Raw genomic sequence first — 24,738 nt, forward strand, 5'->3', positions numbered from 1 at the left:
TATTTATAAATCATTGAAAATGACACAGCTTGAAATATTTGTTTCAAATGGGACTCTTTTATGGCAATGGCAGACAGGATTTAACTATGATTATACCTGTAATCTATGTGCAACTCTCAGTGTCCTTCTTTGAATTATACTCACAGCTGAGCTGACTCACATTTATTTATGCTAAATTGTCTTACTTAACCCCTGTCAATTTACACAAAGAAAAAAGAAAAAGTTTTGAAATATTCCATACTTTCAAGACTGCTAGATCTACTTAATAAAAGAAGCTGCAGGGTCAATAAAATAAATCCAAGACATGTCTATTCTGGCAGTTTTTCACATTTCAAGTGCTACTAATTAGCCCCTTTGGGTGAGTGAGCCAAAAAAACTCCTGATGCACGCCGTAGCCACAGACTGGCAAGCAGCAGTGCGGGTGCACGGCACAATCAATGCTACAAAGCATTGCCGATTCTCTTTCAATAAGCCAGACAAGAGCAGATCAAAGGTGATTCATCAACTTTGTTAAGTGGGTTCACGAGGGAAATAAAGCAACCCCTCCCTCGCTCCTATTTCCAGGCATCTGCTTGGACAGACAGGTAATAGACTTACACTACAAACAAAACACTCTCGGAAAGACTTTACACGCTTATTTAGCCGAAGAAATGTTTACATCTCCATTACTATATTGTGTGAAAAAACTAAAAGGCCTGGGTACTCATAATAAGGCCATGCAATGTATGCACTGTAGTGTCTATAGCCCACTCTCTCTCTCTCTCGTAAATGTTCACGTATACAGCGTATAGCATAATAGCATAATCTACTCATAAATCCATTTAAAGAAGAGTAAAAGTTAAGAAGGGTTAGTAAAGGAATGCTACATCAGAACCATTACACAAATCAATTAGTGGGATAAAACAATGAGTTTGGTCAACTGGTTCATTTACCTCTGACAAGGCGCTGTTCAGCTGGAATATCTGCCCCTCACCCTCTACCTGTCGGACGCACAGTTTGCAGGTCAGATCCGTGGTGGACAGAGTGAATCTCTCCAGGGTGAACGTGCAGTGCAGATTTCGCTGGGATCCACTCCAGATCTGGTAAAATGGGATCTCCTAGGATAAGCAACACAAAGCACATTAGAAGATGGACTTATAATTGCTGGACTTTTGCTATACCGTTGAGCTAGGTACTTTACCCATCTTGCTAGATTGAAAACCCAAGTGTATACATAGATAGCCATGTAAGTTGCTTTGCAGAAGAGCATCAGCCTAATACATACATGAAATAAACGACAAAGACACAAACTGGACGGCTCTGAAAACGTTCTCTTCCTCGCATCTACACAGGGTGTTCATACATCTTTTATTCCCAAAGACGGGCAAACATGGGGAGTTCATTAGAGATTCACAGAGCAGTAAGAAACGCAAAAAGGTCTACACATACTGATACGGATTTATTTGTTCTGTATCCGATGTCTAATTGGATTCTAGTGTCAAAAAGGGATTAGTTAAAGACTGAAAATGGACGTTCTTCAAATGGAGATCCCACAAGGGCACTTTTCAGCTTTATAGTACCCTGTTATTTCAATTCAAACACCTTTTACTATATTTACAAGATTGTTGTTTCTCTCCAGGACAACCTACGAACTAAAAACAGACAATGCTGCTACTTCATTAGCAATGGAAGTCAGTGTTGGAATTGGCAGGGGTATAAGACATTGATGTTCAGCTGCAGTTTTCAATCGTTTCCAAAACTGCCATATCTACAGTTTGCTGAATGATACATTGGATTGGGCAGTGCACTAGAATTCCCAATGGATAAGAAATAAGAAATGTGTCCTTTAAAAAAGCTCCTGCATGGTCTACGATGCATGTCAAACCCAGACGAAGGGTGCTTCCATATATTACCTGATACTTGGCCAGCAGCTTGCTCTTCCAGAGGGAGTGTGGGATGTCGTGAATGGACAGCCGGAGGTTGTGGGTGCTGTCCTTGAAGTGTAGAGTCTTTGGTTCGTCCAATAGCTTTCCTCCCATCTGCTTCTCCATCTGCAGAACCTCCTGCGTGACACAAGAGTGGTTGTGTTAGAGATGAGGCTCAAGAGGGGGTCTCCAACTGTCTGTCAGAGTGGGCCCACCACCTTCCCCTACCCTTCTGCCCTGGCTTGGCACTCTGTGACACTGTGGATGTTTGTGTAGAGAGAAGATTGTATCGTATGTGTGGTACTTTAAATGAAGTTCCAGGCATTACATTTGGAGATAAAGTCTTACTGAAGATTTGTTGTCTCCAATATGAGATTCTTGCTGAAAACATGGAGCTTCATCAGAAGAACAGGACTTGACAACCAATGCACTGTACTGCTATGTGACGGTTCCATGGAAACTGTGTCATTAGCCACTGTGTTAGATGGGCATTATGTGACACTTGAACCTTTTGGGTCTCAAACACTCCCAGCCCCCTATTACTACTGAACCAATCTCCCACGCTATGGCAAAGTGCGTTCCAAAATAAACTACAAGTCACAGGTTCTCCAGTAAATCATAAGTCCAGATACATTATAACAACAGGGGTCTGTATACATCCCGTGAGTTTTACAGACCTTTCCCTGCTGCCAACATTGAACTCGGGAGAACTGTGAACTCTCCACAATATTATAAACCATCACTCTACGTCTGCCATGTGCTGGATATTGTAAGCATTCTAGACATAATTGATTGTGCAATCTCAGCTGTGGCAGGAAGCCGCTGTCAGCACTGCCAATCAATAGGACTTGAGAGGTGCTGGAAAGCTTGAAATGGGCTCATCAACAGCGATGACGGCAAACAAAGGAAAAATCACCCCCACATACTTTTATCAAGCCGTTTACATTACCACACTTACACACTGAAGTGTGCTTGCTCAGCGATGCACAGTATATACCTGGATTTGAGCATTCGCCATCCTCGCGCTATATACCCACGTTTGTTTATTTTATTCCCAACACCCTCACAATGACACTGCTTTCCTGCCAAGATGACATTACTCTGCTCTCTCCGTTTGTTTGATGAAGAGGCAGCGATGGCAGCTGCCACCCAATCTCAGCTCAGGAAGTGAGGTGGTGGGTGGCGAAGAGACTATGGCAGCGCAAATGAACTGGTGTCACGAAGAACTCAGCAACTGCCATTTTCACTCTAGCCTGCTATTATGTTCAAATCCCATCAGATACCATGATTGTAAATTAAAACGAGAACCAGGCAAGATAAGAGAAAGATTATGAGGAGCTGTTTTTTTTTTTTTTAAACAATCTTCTTCCCTGAGCTGAGGTAAGTCAGAGGTGCTTGCGCAGTTAAACAAAACTACATAATGTCATGGCAGTGATAGCTGACATTTCAAATGCAATTCTAAATGTACGTTACCATGCCTGGACTTAATGACTGTTTCCATGGAAAACATCAGTTGCCTAAAAACTCTGCAAAAAACAGCCCTCACAGGCACTGAATAGACAGGAAATACTAAAGTTATTTAATCCTCTGTCTGACTTTTAAATCATTACCTGCACGCCTAGGGCTTCGTGTCTCCCTTTGTACACATCAAACCATTAGCCATTGATTGCAAACCTCTTTGTTCAAATTCGTTTTTTATTAAAAAAAGTGTATATCTTATGAATTATTCTATATGTTTGTATTGGTAAATTGTTCTGTGGTGTACTGTTGAAGGAACATGATATACATGTAATTTTGTTTAAAAAGAAAAATGTAATTTATGCAAAACTTAGAATTTCCAGGTTTTTGTAAGTGGCTGTTTTAATGCATCGTTTTCACAACCAGTTTTCATTAAAGAGCTCTGCGATCCCTTGGGGGTTGAATGGTTCTGTTTAAATACACACATTATTATTAAAACTATTGAATGAAAAGATACATCCAACGTCCATCGACGTCCATTCCTAAATAAGTGTCCTGCACCTAATGAAGGAAGGACCCCTTTTATTTCCCTCTCCTTCCTCAGAAGCTCACTCTATAAGAAAGTAATTAAATTCAACCTTACAGTGCATATATCATCTCACTTTATGTCAGTTAACTACGCCCACACAGCCTGCTCTTCATGTCTGCAAACGAACCCTCCCACGAATAAGACACAGAGCCGGCACAGAATCACACAAGTCTTCGATTGTACAACCGAGTGCACCGGGAACAGTTGCGCTCGATTACCAACGACACGGCAGAACATGTTTGGAACTCCAGCCGGCGTCACATTGTTTCCTGAAGCGCTGCCATTTTACCTTGAGCGCATCCTGCGTGTCATCCAGACAGTAGACCCGAATGTGGTATTCCAGCGCGGAGCAGGTGACGGGGCCAAAGATGGCCAGCTTTAGTCGTTTGGCAGCTGCTTTGCTGATGGACTGTCCAACCAAGCAGTAGGTGCCGAGAGTTTCTGTCAGGATGTGACATGCTTCCAGGTCCATTTGGATGTAACAGGGGGTGGTGAAATTTTCCTCTCCGACGACCACAACATCCTGCGCAAAACAAATAAGACAGAGACCACCATTAAATCAGCATTGGTGCTTCATTCCATTTAATACCATTTCAGAAGTTGAAGAAATAGAAGAGAAAGACACATAACTTGGTGATACACAAGATAACTTTTTTAGATATGGAGAACATTTCCAGAATGATCCTAAATGCAGTGTAGTATGCAAAAAACTGTAAACGTTCTTGCTGTAATATCTGCATGCCTCCGTTATGCTTCATTCGTGTTATAAAAATCGTCTAGCGGTATCCCAGAGAATTTCACGTCCCATGCCGCCCTATTAGTCATCTGAAACGTCTTTTTTATTATTGTCAATGCTATGCTGATTCAAGCTGTGATGCTTTTCCCTATTACTTGTATTACTCTATTATTTATAATCCGTATGTCTGCATAAGCTATGAGATGCCATTCATTTCCCCAATTATGTGAGTAAAAGGAATTAAAACACTTAAGCTTGGCCACAGTACACTACGATTATGACTGGTCATTAGTGTCTTAATGTCTGTGGAGAGATTTTGAAACAAATGCTAAAGGAATAATGAGAGGGAAGACAAAAAAACATTACTAATACAATCTGTGAACTGCAGTTACATTCTTATTTTCAATTTTCTTTCTCTTCTAATCCCTTCATTAAAACACACATAGACACAAAGAAAACAGCATCCTAGTTCTTGTCACTTTCAGACTATTCAAGCTAATATAAATGAAGAGTCCTCTGCATGTCACTTTATCCCTGCTAAACTTTCAGACAATACAACCATCAATGCTGGGTGGTACACAGAAGCTCTTTCATACAATCTTTCTTCATATAGTTCCCTTCAGACCACGGTGCTGACCCTAGTACCAGCATGTTCACTGGTGTTTCTATGACAATGTTAACCCATAGCTTTGTATGTATTCGGTTTTCTTTTTGTTTTCAACATTGATCTGTTGTTTCCCAGTTCTCCCATGACCTCAACCAATAGCTTTTCTCTGCTGAAGTCCATTAAGCATAGAAATGGCTGTGACTCCATATGTTTAATACAGCTCAGACTGCGCTGCAGTTTTAGAAAGCTCTCGTAATGTTATTTTGGGTAACTCAGCTTGTTTTGGACTATGTTCTAAAATATCCAAGGACTTTCTATTTCTTATGGAGCATGTATATATATATATATATATATATATATATATATATATATATATATATATAGCAAGAGAGAGAAACAAACATGTGAACCTAAGCTACTTTTTTTTATGAGTTCAAGTTTCCAACATCAAAAACAGTCCCAGACAGCAATCGCTTTCAAAACCTGAACCGTCAAATTAAATGGCAAACTCCACTGCCTCAGTTAAAGAATATATACACACACACACACACACACACTTCATTTTTTCACAATACATTTTGAACTATACATGCATTTTTGGAATGTGGTGTCAGCTGTGGCTAAAAGCAATATAGTTTAGTGTTGAAATTATTCTGTGGAAAAACAACAGCACGAGAATCAAACTGCATAACAATCTTCGCACAAAAGAATAAGAACAATGACAAAAAAGTAACGATTTAAAAAACGAACATCTCTTCATTACATCTCGTCTCACATTTCAATTTTGTTACAACAAGCCGTGGAGTCAGGAAAAACAGCTTCTGCATGCAGACTCTGTCTCACTCCATTTTTAAGATATAATCTATATTCTTAAATCTATAGAATATGAAATGCTATGAAATCCTGAGTCTTTGAGTCTTTCCCAGCAGCTCAGAGCCAGAGGAGCCTGCCTGGGTGAGTGAATGAAGGAAGGGTAAAAGAGGCCCCTGATGGACAAAGGTCTCAGGCATGTGTGCCTATATATAAAGACACCGCCAACACACCCAATGGGACATTTCACCTTCTGCAGATGCACAGTCTTTCAACCTTAAAGGCAGAATCTCGATGCAATCCCAGCAAGAGACAACAATATTCCAAAGGTCAAGCTTTCTCTAATTGAAGACCATATACAATATGGTGCCTATGCATGAATACACTTTATCTAACCCATTCATGGAGAATTTAGACTTCAGACAAAGTGTCAAATAATGTAGCAGTAGCTTGTAAGACAGGGATTTTCAGATTGAATCTTGGCAGGGGTGGAAAATAATGATATACTCAGAGAGGTTAGGTTTACTATTGCAGTTGAAACTTCTCCATGTCTTTCTAATTCTTTCTTTGTAGTCTGAAATATCCAATTCACTTTTTCACCTTGCTGCTGAAACCCAATAATCCAACAGGAGTTCGCCAAGTATCCTCTGAACCGTTCCACGGTATTGATTCTCTTACACTGTAACAAATGCAACTCGCGGATTCTGCCAGGCAACCGGGTACAGAATGAGAGCTGAGTCCAGAGATGTCCGCCTGACCTTACTGATACAGATTTGGCACGGTGCGACGTGACGACAGATGCGTTTTCCTCCTAGTCCAGCAATTGATCCAGAAATGTACAACAGTAAATCACTTTTTCGCTGTACACTGCTTTCCAAATAGAGCATCTGTTAATTTGTGGACCAAATGTACTCGAACTCACAGACTACTCTGAGAAAACGGAGGCATTCAGAGTCAGTAGGACAAAGACCTGGACACTTGCACTTCAATAATATAGATCTAATGAAGAGGAGAAAAAAGCTCCACACCAAATTGCATGCAATTACAAAAGTATGCAGCAGAGAAAAGCAGAGAAACAAAACTTACCCACAAAACTAACGTAAGCCAGTGTATTTTGACCATTTCCCACTAGAGGTCAGTAGACAGAGTTTTTCCAATGTATTTTTTGATGCTGTAACATCGCAGAATGTAGGGGGCTGAAGAATGTGTGTTATGTGCTGAATTACAGCAAAACGATGGCAGAGAAGTGAATTATTCTCAACTGCAGTGTAGCCAATTCCTGAATTGCTGCTGAAGATTTAGACCTCACAGCAGGAGGGCTGCAGTATTTTTTTTTATTTCTTTTTGAAGGATTATAAAGAACTGCTCACAAGAAGAATATATTATAGGATCCTTCAGCTTTGAAAAAAACACATAAAATAACAACCTTCCCGTATGCATAGAGAAATAACGGCAGTTTATTTGTGAAATTAGAGCTGTAAAGCATGAGTTCCTTAATGTTCTTCTGCAAGTATGTAAATACGGTATGTTTCAAGAAAAACAAGATTCAGAGATTGGTTAACAATTCTATTCTTTCACAGGGTTTATATACATAGATATATATATACAATCACCGGGTGGAGAATTGAAACAGCTCCCATTGTTAACAGCCACCAGCTACCTACAATAGTCAGTGTCGTTTGGCAAGCCGGGGGAAACAGAAATGAACCAAGCAAATGCTCAGAATAAGACCAATGAAGATTCACAGCAGCTATCTTTTGGTCCAGCCTGTCAGGTGTTCTTCTAGTTGTATTTCCTATATTACTTTTGAAGGTTTATTACAATCATGCTATTTTATAAGAAACAGACTCTAAAACAAAGTTGTGACACTTAGAAGACACTTCAAAAGCTTTCTGCAGTATTATTTATCACTTCAGTCATTACTATTTTGTGTAATGGGTGCAGCAGAGAAGGCAGGGGAAAGTAATGAGAAATTGAATATTCTCAATTCACATAGATGACTAATTTTGAAGTAACATATGTATGGAATTATCCTCTGCTTCTCTGGCAGCTGAATGACACACACCTCTCATTACTCTTGTGAATATCTCCAAATCTTTGTCTAGACATTGACACTACGCACCCTTCTCCACATCAAATCAAATGATACATGTTAAGTTACATTATTAGCTCAGGAAAAGTAGAGAATGTATGCACAAATAAAGATGCATATATCCCTTTATGGCTTTTGTTAACTGTCGTTTGAGACGCTTTTCTCTGGAAAAGTTTGCTTTGGTTTCAGTCTTCATTAAGTCTGCAAGGTTGTTATAATTGGGTGCTAGAACTTATTATGTTAAGGCAGATTGTATTTCTTCATTTTCCAAAAAACAGAAGCTATTGTCCTCTGTGGGTTTTGCGATGACCTGACATTATAAAGTACTGTACACATTCCATTTGAAATGTATTGTACTGGTATGAGTCCTAATGATGCGGTTGTCTCCTGCAAAACCAAAGAAAAAAAGGCTAAAGCACAGTACTCCCTACAGTATATATCTTTGGAAACAGATTGGAGTTTTTATTTATTTTTTTATATATATTTCCATGCACATTTAATTAGAAAGCCTACAGCCACACAGACCTAACTGCAAACTGTGTTTTCAGCCTAAAGAGAGAACAGCTTAATTTTTTTACAGAGATAGTTGGACCAAATTTCTTTTAACAGCTTCTGAATGTTCCTTGAGTTCCTAATTGGGTTTCTTGTTCTGTTTACGAAGCCTAACATACATTTTTTTTTTTTTAACAAGTTCAGTTTTCTGCTTCTTCCCACAATTTTTTTTTTTATATTTACATAATTTATGTCTCAGCCAGTCCTGCATTGCAATTACAGCCACCCTATCATTGTTCACATGGGCAAAGACGAGAATATTAATACAGTATATATTTAAAGCAATAGAAAGCAAAGTGAAGCAAATATTTGTATATGTGATATGAGTATTAGACCTGCAATACATTTTGCAAGCCTAATAACTCTCTAAACATGCAGACTATCTACAGATTTGGCAATTTATCCGCTTTTCATTTCTCAACTGTTTGTTACTGTAATACATGTTAGGAGTGGACAATTAACATATTTGAATGGAAGGCCCTACTTTCAGGGAAAAAAAAGACAGATGGCAAGCTGAGAAGTTGGCTGCATAAAACAATTGTATTAGTGTTTGGATATGTGTTCCCCAAAAAAAAGAGAATATGATGACATAATGTTTGACCATAGTTGTGAGTGCCTGGCATTATGGCGACTGCTCTAGTGTGTGTCTGAGCTCTTACCTCCCACTGCCCTTGCTGCGATTGGTTCTTCAGCTGGATCTGCCAGTCGTCAGTGTTGGCCTCCGCACAGTGGTGCATGGTGATGATGACAGGTCTGGTCAGCAGGGCTCCTGGGGGCCCGCAGCTCACCACAGGGCTCAGCACTGTCTGAATGTCCTCCACAGGTGGCCTGGGACAAGTACATCAATGCCATTGAGCTCTCCAGCAAACCAATCCGGGATCAGCAATGTCAGTTTCATTTTCGATGGCACTCATCACTCTTAGCCTCCTTCTGTCATTCAATGCTCAAAGCGCTCTCTCAAGAATTGTAGAGACCAAGTGAAAACCAATTTCTGTCTCTTAAACAGGACAGTTTTGTGCTCGAGATATTGCATCCATGGAATTTTAAGGTGAGCAACAACTGATGCAATATTGTGTGTATTCATTTGGCATCCACTAATTCTTAAACTAATTGGATGCTTACAGGCTGTTTAACTTGATAATATTAGTAGAACAGGGATGCAGTGAAGTCTTTGCATTATCTTTCCCATTATTTGCAAGAATGTTAAGTGGTTACATTTTAGTATTCAGACTGTTTATAATTACACGCCAGAAAACACTGTTCTACTTCGGGTTTGCACATGATTAATGTGACGATTGATTTGAAATGGCAAATCCTGCAGCCTGACAGAGCTTTTATGAAGTGAAAAAAGGAACGGGAAACTACAGAATGGAGAGTTTCCTTTCATGTGCACACAATTTCAGGTATTCAGAAGAGATTAAACAATATTCACAAGAGCATATATGTGCATTGCAGACAAGCTACATTTACAAGATCCCTTTGTGCGAGCTGGTAGGGCAGTTACCTCATGTTGTCTTTTCTATGAACTGTCACATACATCTCATAAACTCGTCCCTGGGGAATTGCTCCTGCTGGCACCAACAAGCTTACCCCTGGAAAATACAAAAACACGTTGGCATTAGAACAGAGCAACATAATGATTCTCAAACAGGCAAAACAAAGGAGAGCCAATTTTATAAATCAATGTCTATCTGCATCCTCTGCCATTTTAGCAGATACTCCAATGAAAAGATTCAGAAATTAACTTTTTTTTTTTTCATTTCAAATGTAATTTTTCAGCAGAAAACAAGGCACCGTGGTTGTCTCTCAGCTTGCTATGGTATTCGAGAAAACACATTGATTTTTCATGTCCTTGTGCTGAAAATGTAAAAATATGACATTTATTTTCAAGCACCATGGTGTCAAGCTATATCTGTGAAACCGAAACAAGGCAATTAAAGGGAAATTGAAATGCTGTCATTTTGTAAGGGACACACTTTGAGAGAGCACAATATTATATTATCCCACTAGATATAAAACAGAATTTTGGTAACAATTTTGGTGTCACCTGGAAATCTTAATGAAACTCTATTAAGGAAGGAAAACAATACAAAAAAACATTGCGCATGGTAAAAGAAAATATAATGGAAAAGTTAAATAACATTCACAAAGAAGAGTGATCTGTAACTTAAATTAAAACTACAGACTACAGTCACAGAAAAGCTGATAGCTGTGATTCAGAGGAACAAATTTGAAAGATTTTCAAATCATTCCTAGTGCTGGTATGCAAACAGGATATATTGTAAATGCACAATATCATCCAATGTTTCAACACCACAATGTCACCAAGCATTGAGTCAGAATAATGCTAAGGAAACAAATGATGACAAAGAAAAACTAAAACATCCTTAAAATGGATACATTGGTTTCCCTAGCTGCCTGACCTTTGGCCCAATGTAATGTTATTGTATGACGGTTCAATGTGAAAGATGCCTTTTCTTTTGAGGAATTTAATACATTTCCCTCAAAATCAATAGTGTATTCCTGTACTATTGATGATATCTACGGTCATGTTTCACTAATATTTCCAGATGATACAATAACTTTGATCAACCACCATATTTATAAATTATACATTTCCCCCAAAAATGTCACAATTATTTTTACTCTTGTTTTCAGTAGTCTGTGCACCTTTCCCTTTAAAAGGATAATGTTGCAGAGCTTTTATTCTATATTTTATGATGAGATTGGAGCATAAAAATCGGCTATTGCCATGGAGGTAGCATATAATTGTAGATTTGGAGACCCCAAGATGCAACCAAGGTCTGTCATTCTCCAACTGTGGCCCTTGGATTCCTCTTTGCCTTCCTCACTGTAAGTGGGGGCAGAAGCACTAGTGTACTCTACCAGGCAGGTCTACCACTGTCACACTAGTTTGTAACTTCTTAATTATTGTCCTAACAGTGGTAAGTGCTATATTAATGGTTTTAGCAATTCTTCAAGCTATTTAATTGCCTGATTTTTGAAGGTCAACAACCATTTCTATATCATGTATTTCTCTCCGCATGACCTAGTTGCATGGCTACAAAGCAAACAAACAATATTAAGACTGTTTGAGCATTGATATTGTGTAGTGTTTATTATGCCTGCACAAACACTGCCACTTATAAATCCCGCTACACAGAAACAGAAGTGTATGTGTAAAGTTGTATAATAGAGCAGTATGGTTTTTAAGCACTGTTTGCAGTCAATTTAATTCCCTCCCTCAGGGAATTATAGCCATTTATAGATCTTAAGCACTACATAGTGATGTGCAGCAATTTGATGGAAATCTAAGGCAGTCTGCTGTACATAAAAGGGTGACGTTTAATAATACATGCATTTGAAATATATGTTCCAATACTGAGAGGATAGAATAGAATGATTTCCTTTCAAATTCTAATCTAAAGTGCACATTAATTCCAAATATACTATTGTACGTGGAGTGTATTACTTTTAAAGCCATTATTCAGTAATGTCTCATGAAACGTTATTTCCATAATAATACTAATGCACATCTATGGCATTTAAAAATATGCCACTCACTCTAACGTGTGTATGAGAGATTTAGTACACATAAGGTACATCCAGCGCATGTCTAATGGTTACAGTAAGCAGATTCTTACAGCTTCATCTAATAACAACTTTTCTAAAGCTTTGAAAAAACATTGTTGAACTTCTGTGTGGCAGAAGCACTGACAGCCACTTGTAGCTCGTTCATCTTTTTCTCAAAGTATGACTTTAAATGTAAGAGGACTTGGCAGGAGTGCAATGTAAATATGCCACATCTTATTTAGATCACAACACTGTTTTTCGAAAACACCATTTCCCCAAATGATAATGCACTAGTTAAGCCTTTTAAAGCCTGGGAATGTAAAAACAATCTGTGTTATTGATTCATTGCCTCTGTCACACATTTGCATTTTAAATTCCAATCATTTGCCACGTGTTATTCCCATCGTCTAACTAAACATAACATTAAGAGTAATTCTGTACTTTTGCACGCTAGATAATAATTGAATTTGTTGTGTTCTTTTCTTTGATGTTAGTGTAGAAAACCTTGTGTGTTGTTTAATCACAGCAGCTCTATGTAACACATGTCATTGTAATGCAGACTAATGTGTAGATTCTTATTTCTATCACTGTGTCATAATGAACAAGTGAAGGAGTACTAGCAGCTAACTACTAGCTTGTTTGTGTTCCTTCACAGACACATTTGAAACAAAGTCTGACTAAATAAGACATTGATGAAGTTTATGCTTAGAGGCTCAGAGATGAATGCAGAAATTAAAGTCTCTCAAGATGCTGGCTTTACAATAATTAATTAAAACTAAGCAGAAATTAAAACACATGTATATTGTCATAGTGTGACTCCAATCCATTATATACAGCTCTGTAAAAAATTAGGAGACCACTGCAAAATTATCAGTTTCTCTGGTTTTACTATTTATAGGTATGTGTTTGAGTAAAATGAATATTTTTGTTTTATTCTATAAACTACTGACACATTTCTCCCAAATTCCAAATAAAAATATGAATGGAATGGAATGGCTGCCATACATGTAGAGATGCTGATTTAAGAAAAAAATTCAGTGGTCTCATTTTTTTCTAGATCTGTATATGAAGTGCTAGAAACAATTGTTTAAAATATCATAAATGCACGTATTTAAAACAATTTACTGAATAGCAAATACTTTCATATTCAAATGGAGATTTACTTCAGTTTAAAGTTACACTGTGTCACCCAAAGTGAAAAAAAATGGTTTCTAGTTGTGTATAGAAAAAGTATCCAAACTCCAAAAAGCATCTGCACACACAGAAACAAAAGGAGGTGATAATCTTGGGAGTCTCATTATCTTAAAATAATAATTTACGCAAGTCATGCGATAAATATTGCAGCATATACATATATTTTGCATTGTGAAAATCTGCGCAGATGTTGCTCACACAAGCCAGCAACACTGGCAAACAACACTACCTCTTGGTAAGGTGTCATCTTAAAGAAACAATTAATTCCACAGCCCTGTGTTCCACTGGAAGCAATGTGTTTAATTAAAGTTTTTTGTTGTTGTACTTTTTAAATCACTTCTACAGTAACACAGCACACAACAGAAAGCAGCTACTTTCATATTCAGATGCAGATGCTTATAAACGCAGATTTACTTCAGTTTAAAGTTACACTGCTTTACCCAAGGTGTCAGAAGCTGTTTTTTAGGGTGGTGAAAAATATCAGAAATATAATTGTTGATTGAAACAAGAGAAAGTATAACCCTGCACTCTGTTGGAACCATTTTCCCAAGCCAGGCGTCCATTGTTGTTTCTTGTTTTACTGGCGGATGTATAAAATGAATTATGAAGTGTCTAAGTACATGACTGGTGTGGCTGCGGTGAGTAGAAGTTCACTTTCCCTGAACTAGCAACCTATTAGTACTAAGATCTGTCTCCACTGAAGCTCAGTCAATGCTGCTCTGCGTTACCCACCTGAATTGGGGATGATGAGATGACCTCCTAAGGAGTTGAAAGAGCCGAAAGCCGTGCAGGACGGGTCGCGCTGGCGGGCCAGGCTTTGGTTTCGCAGGTTCATGGTCTCGTTGTCCAGCAGGGAGTGGGTGATCTTGGGAGAGAGCTTGGAGGTGAAGTCTGAGAGGTCTTCCTGGGGAGTGACCAAGCCAGAAGAGTTGTACACCTTAATCTTCAGGTTGGGCAGAGGGTCAAGCAGAGGGGAGTTGGTCATGGGGATCTTGTCTGAGACGTCGTGCAGGGCGTAGACGGGGCCCCGGTACATAGCGGCCGCAGATGTGAGGTCAGGAGGGGCGGTCAGTAGGTCAGCTGTGGGACAGTCACAAAGTCACAACGCTCAGGCAGAGAAGAACACAGATGGCGTGACAGAACATTATTGCACATGCAGTTATCTGGGTGGAATCTTGTTGTCACTGCAGCACAACAATGGGCTGAAGAGGATTCAAGCTGTGGATGCTGTCTTTCCATATTATTCTATTATATACACAGTACATGTGTGTATATTTGTATATATACATCCTGCTGAGTGGGAGGTGAAAGCAAAGCATTCTGAACTTCATCTCAATTATTAAGTGTCCACAATATCAGCTAATTAATTCCTGTTTACCTGTTGTGACAATGATGTCAGACATGAACCAAAATAAATATACTGGCTGATAAACAAAAGTAGTACTTTTATTTTTCTGATTCCACTGAATGAAAAAATAAATACATAAATACATCCTTATGCAGTATGCGTTGCATCTTGAGCACTGGGGATATAGATATATATGTTTAATCTGTCATTACCAAATGAGAAATAAAAATATACGACAACTGATTTAGTATTAAAATTCAATCATAATGATTACAATATATAATACAAAATATTTCAAGATCGTGTCTTTAACTGATCAATGTTCTGACAAGGCTTTCAATTACACATTGGTAAGGAGATTTAGTCTATATTTGACTGTTTCAGGTAATTTCCTTCCTTTCAATAAAGACTTCTTTATTTGGTTTACTGATGTCAGAGCTACTGTTGCCTGGAAGCCCTTAACCATAATCACACAGCTAAAATTAATTAATATTGAGTCCAGCCACAGAAAAGAAAAATCATTAAATGATAACCTGAGATTTTCCTTACAAGAGCATATGATGTCAGAGTGACATGAATTTTAATGAACGCTCTCCTAAAATGTCACCAAGTCCCAACCGTGCGAGTCAGAGATAAATTACATTTATTTTAAACTTATTTTTCATTTTCAGCCTTATTTAAATATTATTTGTGTGCGTCTCTTCCCAGAGGCAAATGAAGGAAGTTCTGGGAAAAAATGTATGTACACACACAAGTTTTACCTACTACAAAGGGCACTGTCTGCACCCGAGGGAAAACATTTATGATTAATAAAGTATTTGAGGTACAATCTGACATTTTTAATCCAAATGTAATTACATTTCAATGTCATATTGAGCACTGAGAAAATATTGTTCTTTTGTTTGCCATTTTCTTTTTCTTTCCACGCATTGGTAATTGAAGAAGAAAGTCTTGTAGCTTTTGATTCCCTAATAGATATAATAAAAGCATAAATATGTTGCCTGTAGCTTAGCTTTCTGAACACACACCATACTCAAAAATGTCATATCATAAAGTTCTTATGAATATAAACACCTTATGTTTGATTAAGTATAATTAATACCTTAAGGACTTGAAGACATTGTCCTAGTACTTCATAATCTATGACTTGAGGAAGCTTCAAACATTTAAGGACAGACAATTTGAACAGACAATACAAGTGGTTTCAGGTAGTAACAAACAATAAGTCGATTGAATTTACTTCATATATTTCCATCACCAAAAAATCATAATGAAACAAGGAACTATACAAAAAAATACATCTTCTAGTATATCTGTTTCAGTATGTCTCTCTCGTATATGTAAATATGCCACAGTAACAACACCAAAGGGACTGCATTTCTCTGGTTACATTTCAGCTTACCTGTTCTAGCAGTCTTGATATTGACTGGTTGGAAGCCGCCGTTCAAAGCTGAAGAGTCGATGATGTCCGAGTCGAAGTCGCGGTGGTTCTTGCGGTACACAAAGAGTGCCACGATCACCGAAATCACCAGGCACATGATCACAGCTATCACAATGCCAACATAGAGGGCAACATCATCTGTACTTGGAGCAGCTAATAGAGATATAGGGGAAACAAAGAGGCCCAGTTAGTTTGGAAAGTCATCCCACTACCGAGAAAGATGTTAGTTAATTAGTCGACACGGCATCAGACACAAACTGGCGAGAGCGTTACTTTTTAAAAACTCTGTCAATGATCATAATTAAATTTCAATGTAATGGTAGTGTTTTCTATATAGCATGCATCATAACTAACTAGAAGACTAATAGAAAGCTCTTCCTTTATAAAGACTATAGAATAAAACATTTGGTCATAAATTTAATGAGAAGGGCAGACTGTTTGACATACTACAGTTCTGATATCTTTAAACGAAAGGGGAATATCCAGGAGGTGAACAGGGGAAATGGATGCTGCAATAAGCTGTTTTTCCCATTGGTACAGAAGTGCTAAACTGAATAATTTCCCAAGACATTTCCTTGGCACTTTCACAAGATTATTTCAAAAACATCCTGTATTAACTATTTACCATGCCTGGTCATAGCAGTACCAGAAAATCTCACAACCCAGCATAACACATTGGATTCTACCTGCATCAGTTTGTTTAACACAAGGGGGGCTCTCCTTTTGTCTAAATGTCATGTTCTCTGAGAAGCCTGTACAAAAAAAAAAGTACTTTGGCCTAAATTTTGTACAGAGACATAGGTAGAACACTTTAATAACCACCTTGCGAATATATCTCACTGCACATTTGTTGACAGGTCTGACATGTTAAAAGACAGATAATCTAGGGATTTTCCCTGCAGGCATAAAGGGATACAGAATAGGAAATGATATATTAAATGCCGAAAACAAGTCAGCCATAACATGTCTATCATAATAATGCGCAAGACCCTCAAAAGAGCAGTGCCACAAGTTCAGCCCCAGTTCTGAGAAAGCAGTGGGATGAAGTCTGAACACAACCCCACAAAATATATATAGTCTGATTTAGTAAAGGAGCAAAGTCAGAGTAAAGCAATAATGTTTACTGTTCTCTGAAATACAATTGCTATTACTTTGTTTGACCTATTTTACGTTAATAACAGCTTATGAAAACATGAACATTTGTCTTCCTGAAACAATATCACGACACAAAACATCGATACACAACAAAATAAACGTTCAGATATTTTCACATAATAAAATAAATCACATGGAAGAAACGTGCTACATAACATTATTTTAACATTTTCGCCAAAAAGGACTGTTGTGACTTACTGACAAATAAGCACACCTGCCTGTTTGGCACAAACTAATCCCAGCTTTTTGGACGCCAGCCACAAAAATGCCAAACTCACTTCTCCATCCCCTTTCTTCACAAACCCTTGCTGTCAATGCCTGTTCCAGAGTTTGTTTTGATACTTTCATTATTTATTTTTGTCTGTTTTGATGAGACAATACAGCTAATACTGGCTAAGCTGTAGGTATGCTGACTCAAAATCCTGATTCCTCTTCCAGTACTGCCTGCAGGGAGGTTTAAGTCTTGCAAGCAAATCAAGACTCCGGGCTGAGTGGCCTCCCTCACGCCTTGCTAACAGCCTTGTTATATACACAGCAAGCTAAACTGGCTTCGGGTCTGTCTTTCACAGGCTTCAGTTTGTTTGTATCATGCCTGTTCCCCTCAAGCAGTCGCTACTTTAAAAGGACATACCAATCAAGGTCAACATTAGCCTAGCGATACACTTGCATTTTATGACACCCCGCCACATACCACCACCACCACCACTCATAATGGCAATTGAATTAATCTTCTGAAACGTGTTGTTTGACCTAGACGGAAGAAGTGTGTCCTACCGAGCAACATGCCTGTGTTTCTTACTCTTGCTGTGTAACCAATGCTGATTTTAGATTTGTATACAGGGTTCTATCAAACAATATATTCTACATCAAAATGATTCTTCTGCAATCAATACATTTGTGTTTATCTTCTACAATAGTAAAATAAGCGAATGTGCAGCAAATATTCATGTTCTGCACTGTGTAACTTCTGTCACATAAATCTGACCACATAATATAAGCTGCTACATCCAATAACATCATATTAACTTTCCGGGGGATGGTTCATCATAAACAGCCAACCTTTACTTGAAACCTACACCACACTAAAGAAGATACAAGATTCAAAACTTGGACCTTTGTTGCACACCTGTGTTTTCAGCCAAAACAACTCATTTTTGGGCATTTTTGTGTCTCTCATTCAGTGTCATTGGAGGAACTACACTCACTTTAAAAGAATGATAAAAATGAAAGTGCCCAGCAAGGGAATGGTGTGAGATTGGGGGCAATTGATCGTATTGATCACTTTGTCTTCTAATTAAGCCGCCAGGAGTTTATGCAGAGGAGCTTTGCGCCGCTTTACAGAGGTAACTTTCTTGATTACCTGCCAGGCTTCAATCACCTGCGGCAGAACAGAAAGAGCCTCTTGTGTCTGGAATCACTGCTTATTGATCTATCTCTGCTTGCAGATTGAGATAGGAATGCTAAGTATCTGTTGCATTTGCATTTCATTTAGGTAGTAACTAATATTTGGACACAGAGGACAGTTTCGACAAGCAGCCCCCTTAGCTCTGGTATGAATACCAGAGATTATTCGTCTGTACAGCTTCTAGTGTTTTGTTCTTGCAGAGAAATGTCTACTCACACTGCCTGAGGATTGTGTAGAAAAACTAAAAATACGGAAAAAGTTCCATATTTCACAGTTTGACAGTTTTAAGTCATTCTGATTTAATTACAAATGCAAGAAAAACCAAGACTACAGAAATAGAGGTGGGTTGAAAAACATTTGCACAGCATTATACTTTTCTATACTTGATACACACTTTAGTATGTATGTATTAATGTATGTATTTAAAGAGGCTTCCATTCATTCAGTGGGCGATGCTATGGACTACACTGTTTTCCAGAACTTTCTGTGCAGTGCAATTCTTGTAATATGAGACCTGTGCCATCAATAGTTGGACTGATGTGTTGTTGTCGTTTTTTGGTCATGAACTAACCCTCTCAGAGTGCAAATGCTAAGTTAAACACACAAAATCAGGTGATCATGGTTTAATGAACTCGGACATATCATGGTACGACAGATGAATGAATTTCCAGTAATATCTCTTTAACACTAAAAAACAACTGCAGCTCTAATGACAAAAGGCATATATTTTGTTCGTAATACAAAGCAAGCTGTTAAATGCACACATTCAAATGTATCACTTGGATTAATGCATTTCATTAAACACAAATGATTGCAAAACCGAGAAATGAAAAGTAAAAGATTATTATGTGTATTAAGTGTGACTCAAAGAATAAGATGCATTCTCTCCTGTAAAGAATCATTCATCTTATGTTGAAGAAGGGAACAATAATAGCAGTCTTTTTCCCTGACTGAATCATGTTTATGAAGCATAAAAGAACGAGATCAGGTTTTCATGTACTGAGCTAAAATAGACATAATATAAACAAAGAAAAAAAAATGTGAACACAAAGGGAAACATAATCCAGAAATTATAACAATGAAAACCAAACAAAAAGAAAAAATACAAGAACTCACATGAAAATCCAAAGTCATTCTGGGCTTTCTGTTCAGTTGAAATCTTATAAAATAAACCTTTAAAAGAAAAGAAGGAAGGCGAAATGAAAATCAAATTAAACGGAAACAAAGCAAAAGCATGAAAAATGACATTTTTGTTTTGTATTTAGTCTTGACTTAAAAAAAAAAAAAGCTTCTATTCTAAGTGTTTTACTCAGTGGAGGATAGAGATTTAGCATCTATCAGCTTCATTTTAGTGCTTCATTAAGAACTAATGACCAGGCAGATTGGATTTTTTGAGCTGAAAAATGGTCTCAAGTCACTAACTTTTAAAGCGCTTTAAGCCCATGTTTGGTGTGAAACTCTAATGGATCTCTTCCGTTGGAAATGCAGACGGTCATTAGCATATGGATAAGCTACTTTCCCCTGTCCTTGCCATATGTTCTCATTCCCCAGCCATGTTCCGTTCATTTCTGACAGTATTCTTATTTAATTAGATGGTTTGGTTGATGCCTGCCATGAAGCAAAGACAGCTGAGTAGTTCTGGTAACAGGATAAATACCCAAGTAGCAGGTGAGAGAAAATTACCCAGGAATTATATTGTATCATGGAATGGAAATTCAATCAGTTAAAAAAAAAAAAAAAAAAAAAAATCTTAATTTTAATTTCCAATTTTGACAATCAGAATCTATTTCTTTTACAAACCTTGATGATTTCCCATGTTTTAAGAGTTATTCTTGCTTAATGAAAGTTTTTATTTCATTACTGTTACATAAGAGGAAATAAGACCATATTGGTTTATCAGATGCATCAATAAACATTGTTTCTAGATGCTTACATTGAGAATTCTGATCTCTTCATTATGACTTCAGCAATATTTATCATGACTGGTTATGTATATATTTTATTGTTGCTAGAAAGAAATAACTTAAAAATTGTTGTATTTCCTTTCTTGAAATGATTTTCATGATGTGTATTGCACCTGGACAAACGTATTAATGGTCTAGGGCAGGATTATCCTTTTATTGTATTTTATTACTTAAAAGAAATGTGAATGTGCCTTTAGTTTCATCTTCCAGGATGTAGCTGTTTGCACTTTGAAACTTAGGCTAATGCCATCTGTCTAGGATATTTAGACACCAAAGCCCTCCGAAAAATAAGCCATGACACAAACATGTCGTAATTCAAGGTAGAAGATGTCAAATGCAATTTTAAAGCGCTGATTGATTTTTTTGGGGGGGAAGTTGTTAGTAGGAGACAGAGGAATTAGTCTTTAATGTCTTAGCTCTATTCACAAGGTTCCCCTGACAAGCCAGTAAAAGCAATACCTATAACTTCTGGTTCTGCTTGTCAATAACCTCTTTAACGTGGGTTTTGTCGACTTTTATATTCTGAGATACATTCTCATATAACAGAACTCTGAATAATACATGTGCAGGAAGAACGTCAAACAGCTGCAGGCCAGAAAAAGAGTTACGGCGTTAAACATTTTAATTTAGGAAATTAACTTTGGGTTAATATACTTATGAATATATATAATTACAAATGTATATGTGTGAGAGAGGCATAAATATAGCAATTGCAATGGTCTTTCCGCTATCACGAGTCTCTAGACTGATATAAATGTGATTTTCTGCCTCAGAAGTATAAATAGTGTCTAGCTATAAGGCAGACAGTAAAACGAGTGCGTCATACTGAAAAATGGCCCTTATCGATGGCATAAGTTCAAATTGCACTGATATTATATTTGCAAAATTATAAGCTTTTAAAGGATATGGACTTCTCCTAGTACATGGAAATAGTGATTAGTGTGGACATAACTGCCTTCACCCTTTTAACTCAGAGAAAATCAATATGGGAAATAGGGATATGAAAGTAAATCTATACCACAATACATTTTATATTCTGAGGAAACTACCTATCTGTCTAACATTGGCTTGTGCTATCATAACTCCATCAGAGAAGGAAAAATACTTCATTCGCCTGCAATATTTTACAACAAAGGAGAATAATTGCACGATTAATTTTCACTGATGATCTCTATACTTAATTGACTTAAACATTGTCTTTCATAAATAGCATAGCTACTTACAGTATTTTTTGTGCCATCCATGCAAATTACCAATTATGTCTGTAGGTTTTTACGATCAAATAGGCAATTTATAATTGCAAAATCACTAATTACTTTATTTTTCTTGTACAACAATTTGAGTTTCTGGTACAGATTTTAAATGAGCTTGACTCACTGCGGAGCAAAATACATGCATGCTCAGAACCATATATCATTCAGATTTATATGACTCCTCTGCAAATGATTAAGATCTCATGGCTTCACAAGCTACCTTTATTGTTGAGAACAATTAAGACACTTTCGAGCACTGGAAACAACAGATTTACCAACAGCACACAATTTCCTAAAGACTGTAAGAACTGAACATATTTCTATCAGTGCATCAGTCTTTTCAGGACAGGGTGCACACAGACACAGAGTTTCTGAGTGGTGTGCCAAGATTTGAAAGGAGGGAGTCTTTCACTTTGCCATAACAGAATGTTCTATAAAACTAGTGAATGTTCTGGAGAAGGTCTTAAATATAAACCGAGAGAAGATGGCAAAGATTTGTCACTTTAGTTCCTGCTAAGCCCACTTAATGTGACAGAGCTGAAGATTAAAGGACTGCATAATTAGCAAGACTTTCAACTCTGACCTTACTTGCTTTAACACATCAATTGCTTCTTAGTCAATCTGATAAAAATACGTATGTTTCATAAAAGATCATTTAAATGTAATGGAATTGAACAGCATTTAGGATCAACTGATTGTAAAGTGATACTGTGATTCGGCAAACACCAAATGAGTACATTGTAATATATTTGATGTTGCTTTTTTGAAATAAATAAATAAGCCTAACACATTTTAAAAAAAGTATTATTGTATACAGATTTTCCACAGAAGTTAGTTAAAAATTATCCTTAAAACAATCCCCTGCAGACTCCATCTGGGCCTACATATAACCAAACAAAATATGTTACTTGTCATTTCTCTTAATTGCCTGCCTAAAAACTGCCATATTTCTGTTTGGGTGAATGACTTTGATGTCCCTAGTTTTCTTCTCAGCTATAAATCTAAGTCGTATATATTTTTAAAACTTTTGTTTTAGCTCAACATCAGTGTGACCACATTTCTGTCATTATCTAAGTTACTGTACATAAAATAATTACTTTCCGTTTTTCAGACAGCGCCTGAATGTGTGGCCTTTAATTGGGTTAATTACCTTCACTAAATGCTCAGAATACTTTACGGTTTAAAATAAAAAAGAATATGATTTTTCATGTGTTTATTACTTACAATTCTTTCTCTGAGGACTTCCCTTTCCTGTTAAACACAGTTCTCAGCTACTGTAACCCTGGCTGTCACTTCGAATTGCAACACTTACACAGACTTTGCTCCATAAAAGGGTTTCAAATGGCAATGGAAAGATACCCACAAACATTTGGCTATTGTGCAGCTACCGTCAGAAGAAAAGAAACAGCTGCTAATGATTAGTTAATGGCCAAACAGCTACCAGATGCAGCACTTTTTTTTTAAACACTGTTGGTGTGCGTGTGTGGGTGTGTATCAGAGTTTGCATTGACTTTTTGAATCGTGTTTAAGGTTGGGGAAGAGGGGAATAAAAGGTGTAGTTATTCAATATTCTGGATCTGACTAGGCCATATTAACCCTGTAGCCATTTGACTACAGTAACCTGAGCCCCATTCGTATCTACCAGCAAACTCTGTACTGCAAATATAAAATTATTCTCTGTCCGGTTTGGAATTTGTTTAACTAACCTGACTGGAATTGTTTTCCTCCTTGTTTTGTCAAATCAAGATCAAATATCTCACAAGCCATGCATCAAGCATCTACACTCTTGCATATTAAATGCCAGAAATAAAAATCTTAGAGGAAAGCCAGCATGAGACAAGAGGACAAGGACCGCGAGATGAGGCGGGCGAAGGAAGCAGGTACTTACTCTGCATGCACAAACCATCTGTGCAGTTCTGAGACTGCAGCACCATGCCCTCGCAGTCCTTGCCCCCGTTTTTTGGCGCCGGCAAGTTGCACTCCCGCTTTCTCCAGTGGGCGCACTCTGTCCCACATGTGGACCACTTGCTCCATTCTGTCCAGGCCCCGTCCACTACGGTTTGACAAGACAGAAGCATTGAGGGCATTGCGCAGAAATATGTCAAAGACACACGGCACTGGCTCCCTGGGTGCCACCTGGGTTCTGACAGTCAGGAGTGATGTTTCTTTAATGGCTGCCATAACCACATCGGCACTTGTATTTCTAAGTCTCTTCCATGCAATTGGTACTAACTTCTCTCAGAGTCCCTAACACGACCCAGCAGTCCAATCACAAAGCACACACAAGATAGTATTAGATCCTCAATCCCAAAACCCAAGCATTACTTAAACAAGATGACACTTTGGAGAACAAATTAAAATGTTTAATATTAAAGGAAGCACCCACACTGAGCATGTTTCAATGGCAACCACTGGAGACGTTTTCATCCCTCAACAAGATGTAAATATGTTGCGGTTTACCTGGACACATTGTGGTGCAGGCGAGCTTCTGGACACCCTGTCCCTCACAGAAAGCTCCTCCGTTAAGCGGGGCCGGGTTGGTGCAGCTACGGGTGCGCTTCTGAAACCCTCGGCCACAGCGGCTGTTACAAACTGACCACTCAGTCCACGTTGACCAACCTCCATTCACTGTCAAAGGCACACAGCACAATTTCTAG

General features: G+C 37.9%; 1 protein-coding gene across 2 annotated transcripts in view; it reads right to left on the reverse strand.

Annotated features, from left to right (window-relative positions):
• Positions 1-24,738, reverse strand: part of LOC136755552 (netrin receptor UNC5C) — a 158,553-nt gene that overhangs the window by 7,754 nt on the left and 126,061 nt on the right. The window contains exons 6-15 of one of the 2 annotated variants that reach the window (XM_066712240.1): positions 24,542-24,709; positions 23,970-24,134; positions 19,981-20,037; positions 16,266-16,457; positions 14,248-14,595; positions 10,253-10,340; positions 9,408-9,576; positions 4,241-4,474; positions 1,893-2,042; positions 933-1,097 (exon numbers count right to left, since the gene is read on the reverse strand). In XM_066712240.1, the coding sequence (XP_066568337.1) occupies positions 933-1,097; positions 1,893-2,042; positions 4,241-4,474; positions 9,408-9,576; positions 10,253-10,340; positions 14,248-14,595; positions 16,266-16,457; positions 19,981-20,037; positions 23,970-24,134; positions 24,542-24,709 (1,736 nt within the window). The remainder of the gene's footprint in view (positions 1-932; positions 1,098-1,892; positions 2,043-4,240; positions 4,475-9,407; positions 9,577-10,252; positions 10,341-14,247; positions 14,596-16,265; positions 16,458-19,980; positions 20,038-23,969; positions 24,135-24,541; positions 24,710-24,738) is intronic. The other variant, XM_066712241.1, reaches the window with a different exon arrangement.

The sequence above is a fragment of the Amia ocellicauda genome, chromosome 8, assembly GCF_036373705.1.
Source record: "Amia ocellicauda isolate fAmiCal2 chromosome 8, fAmiCal2.hap1, whole genome shotgun sequence".
Taxonomy (NCBI): domain Eukaryota; kingdom Metazoa; phylum Chordata; class Actinopteri; order Amiiformes; family Amiidae; genus Amia; species Amia ocellicauda.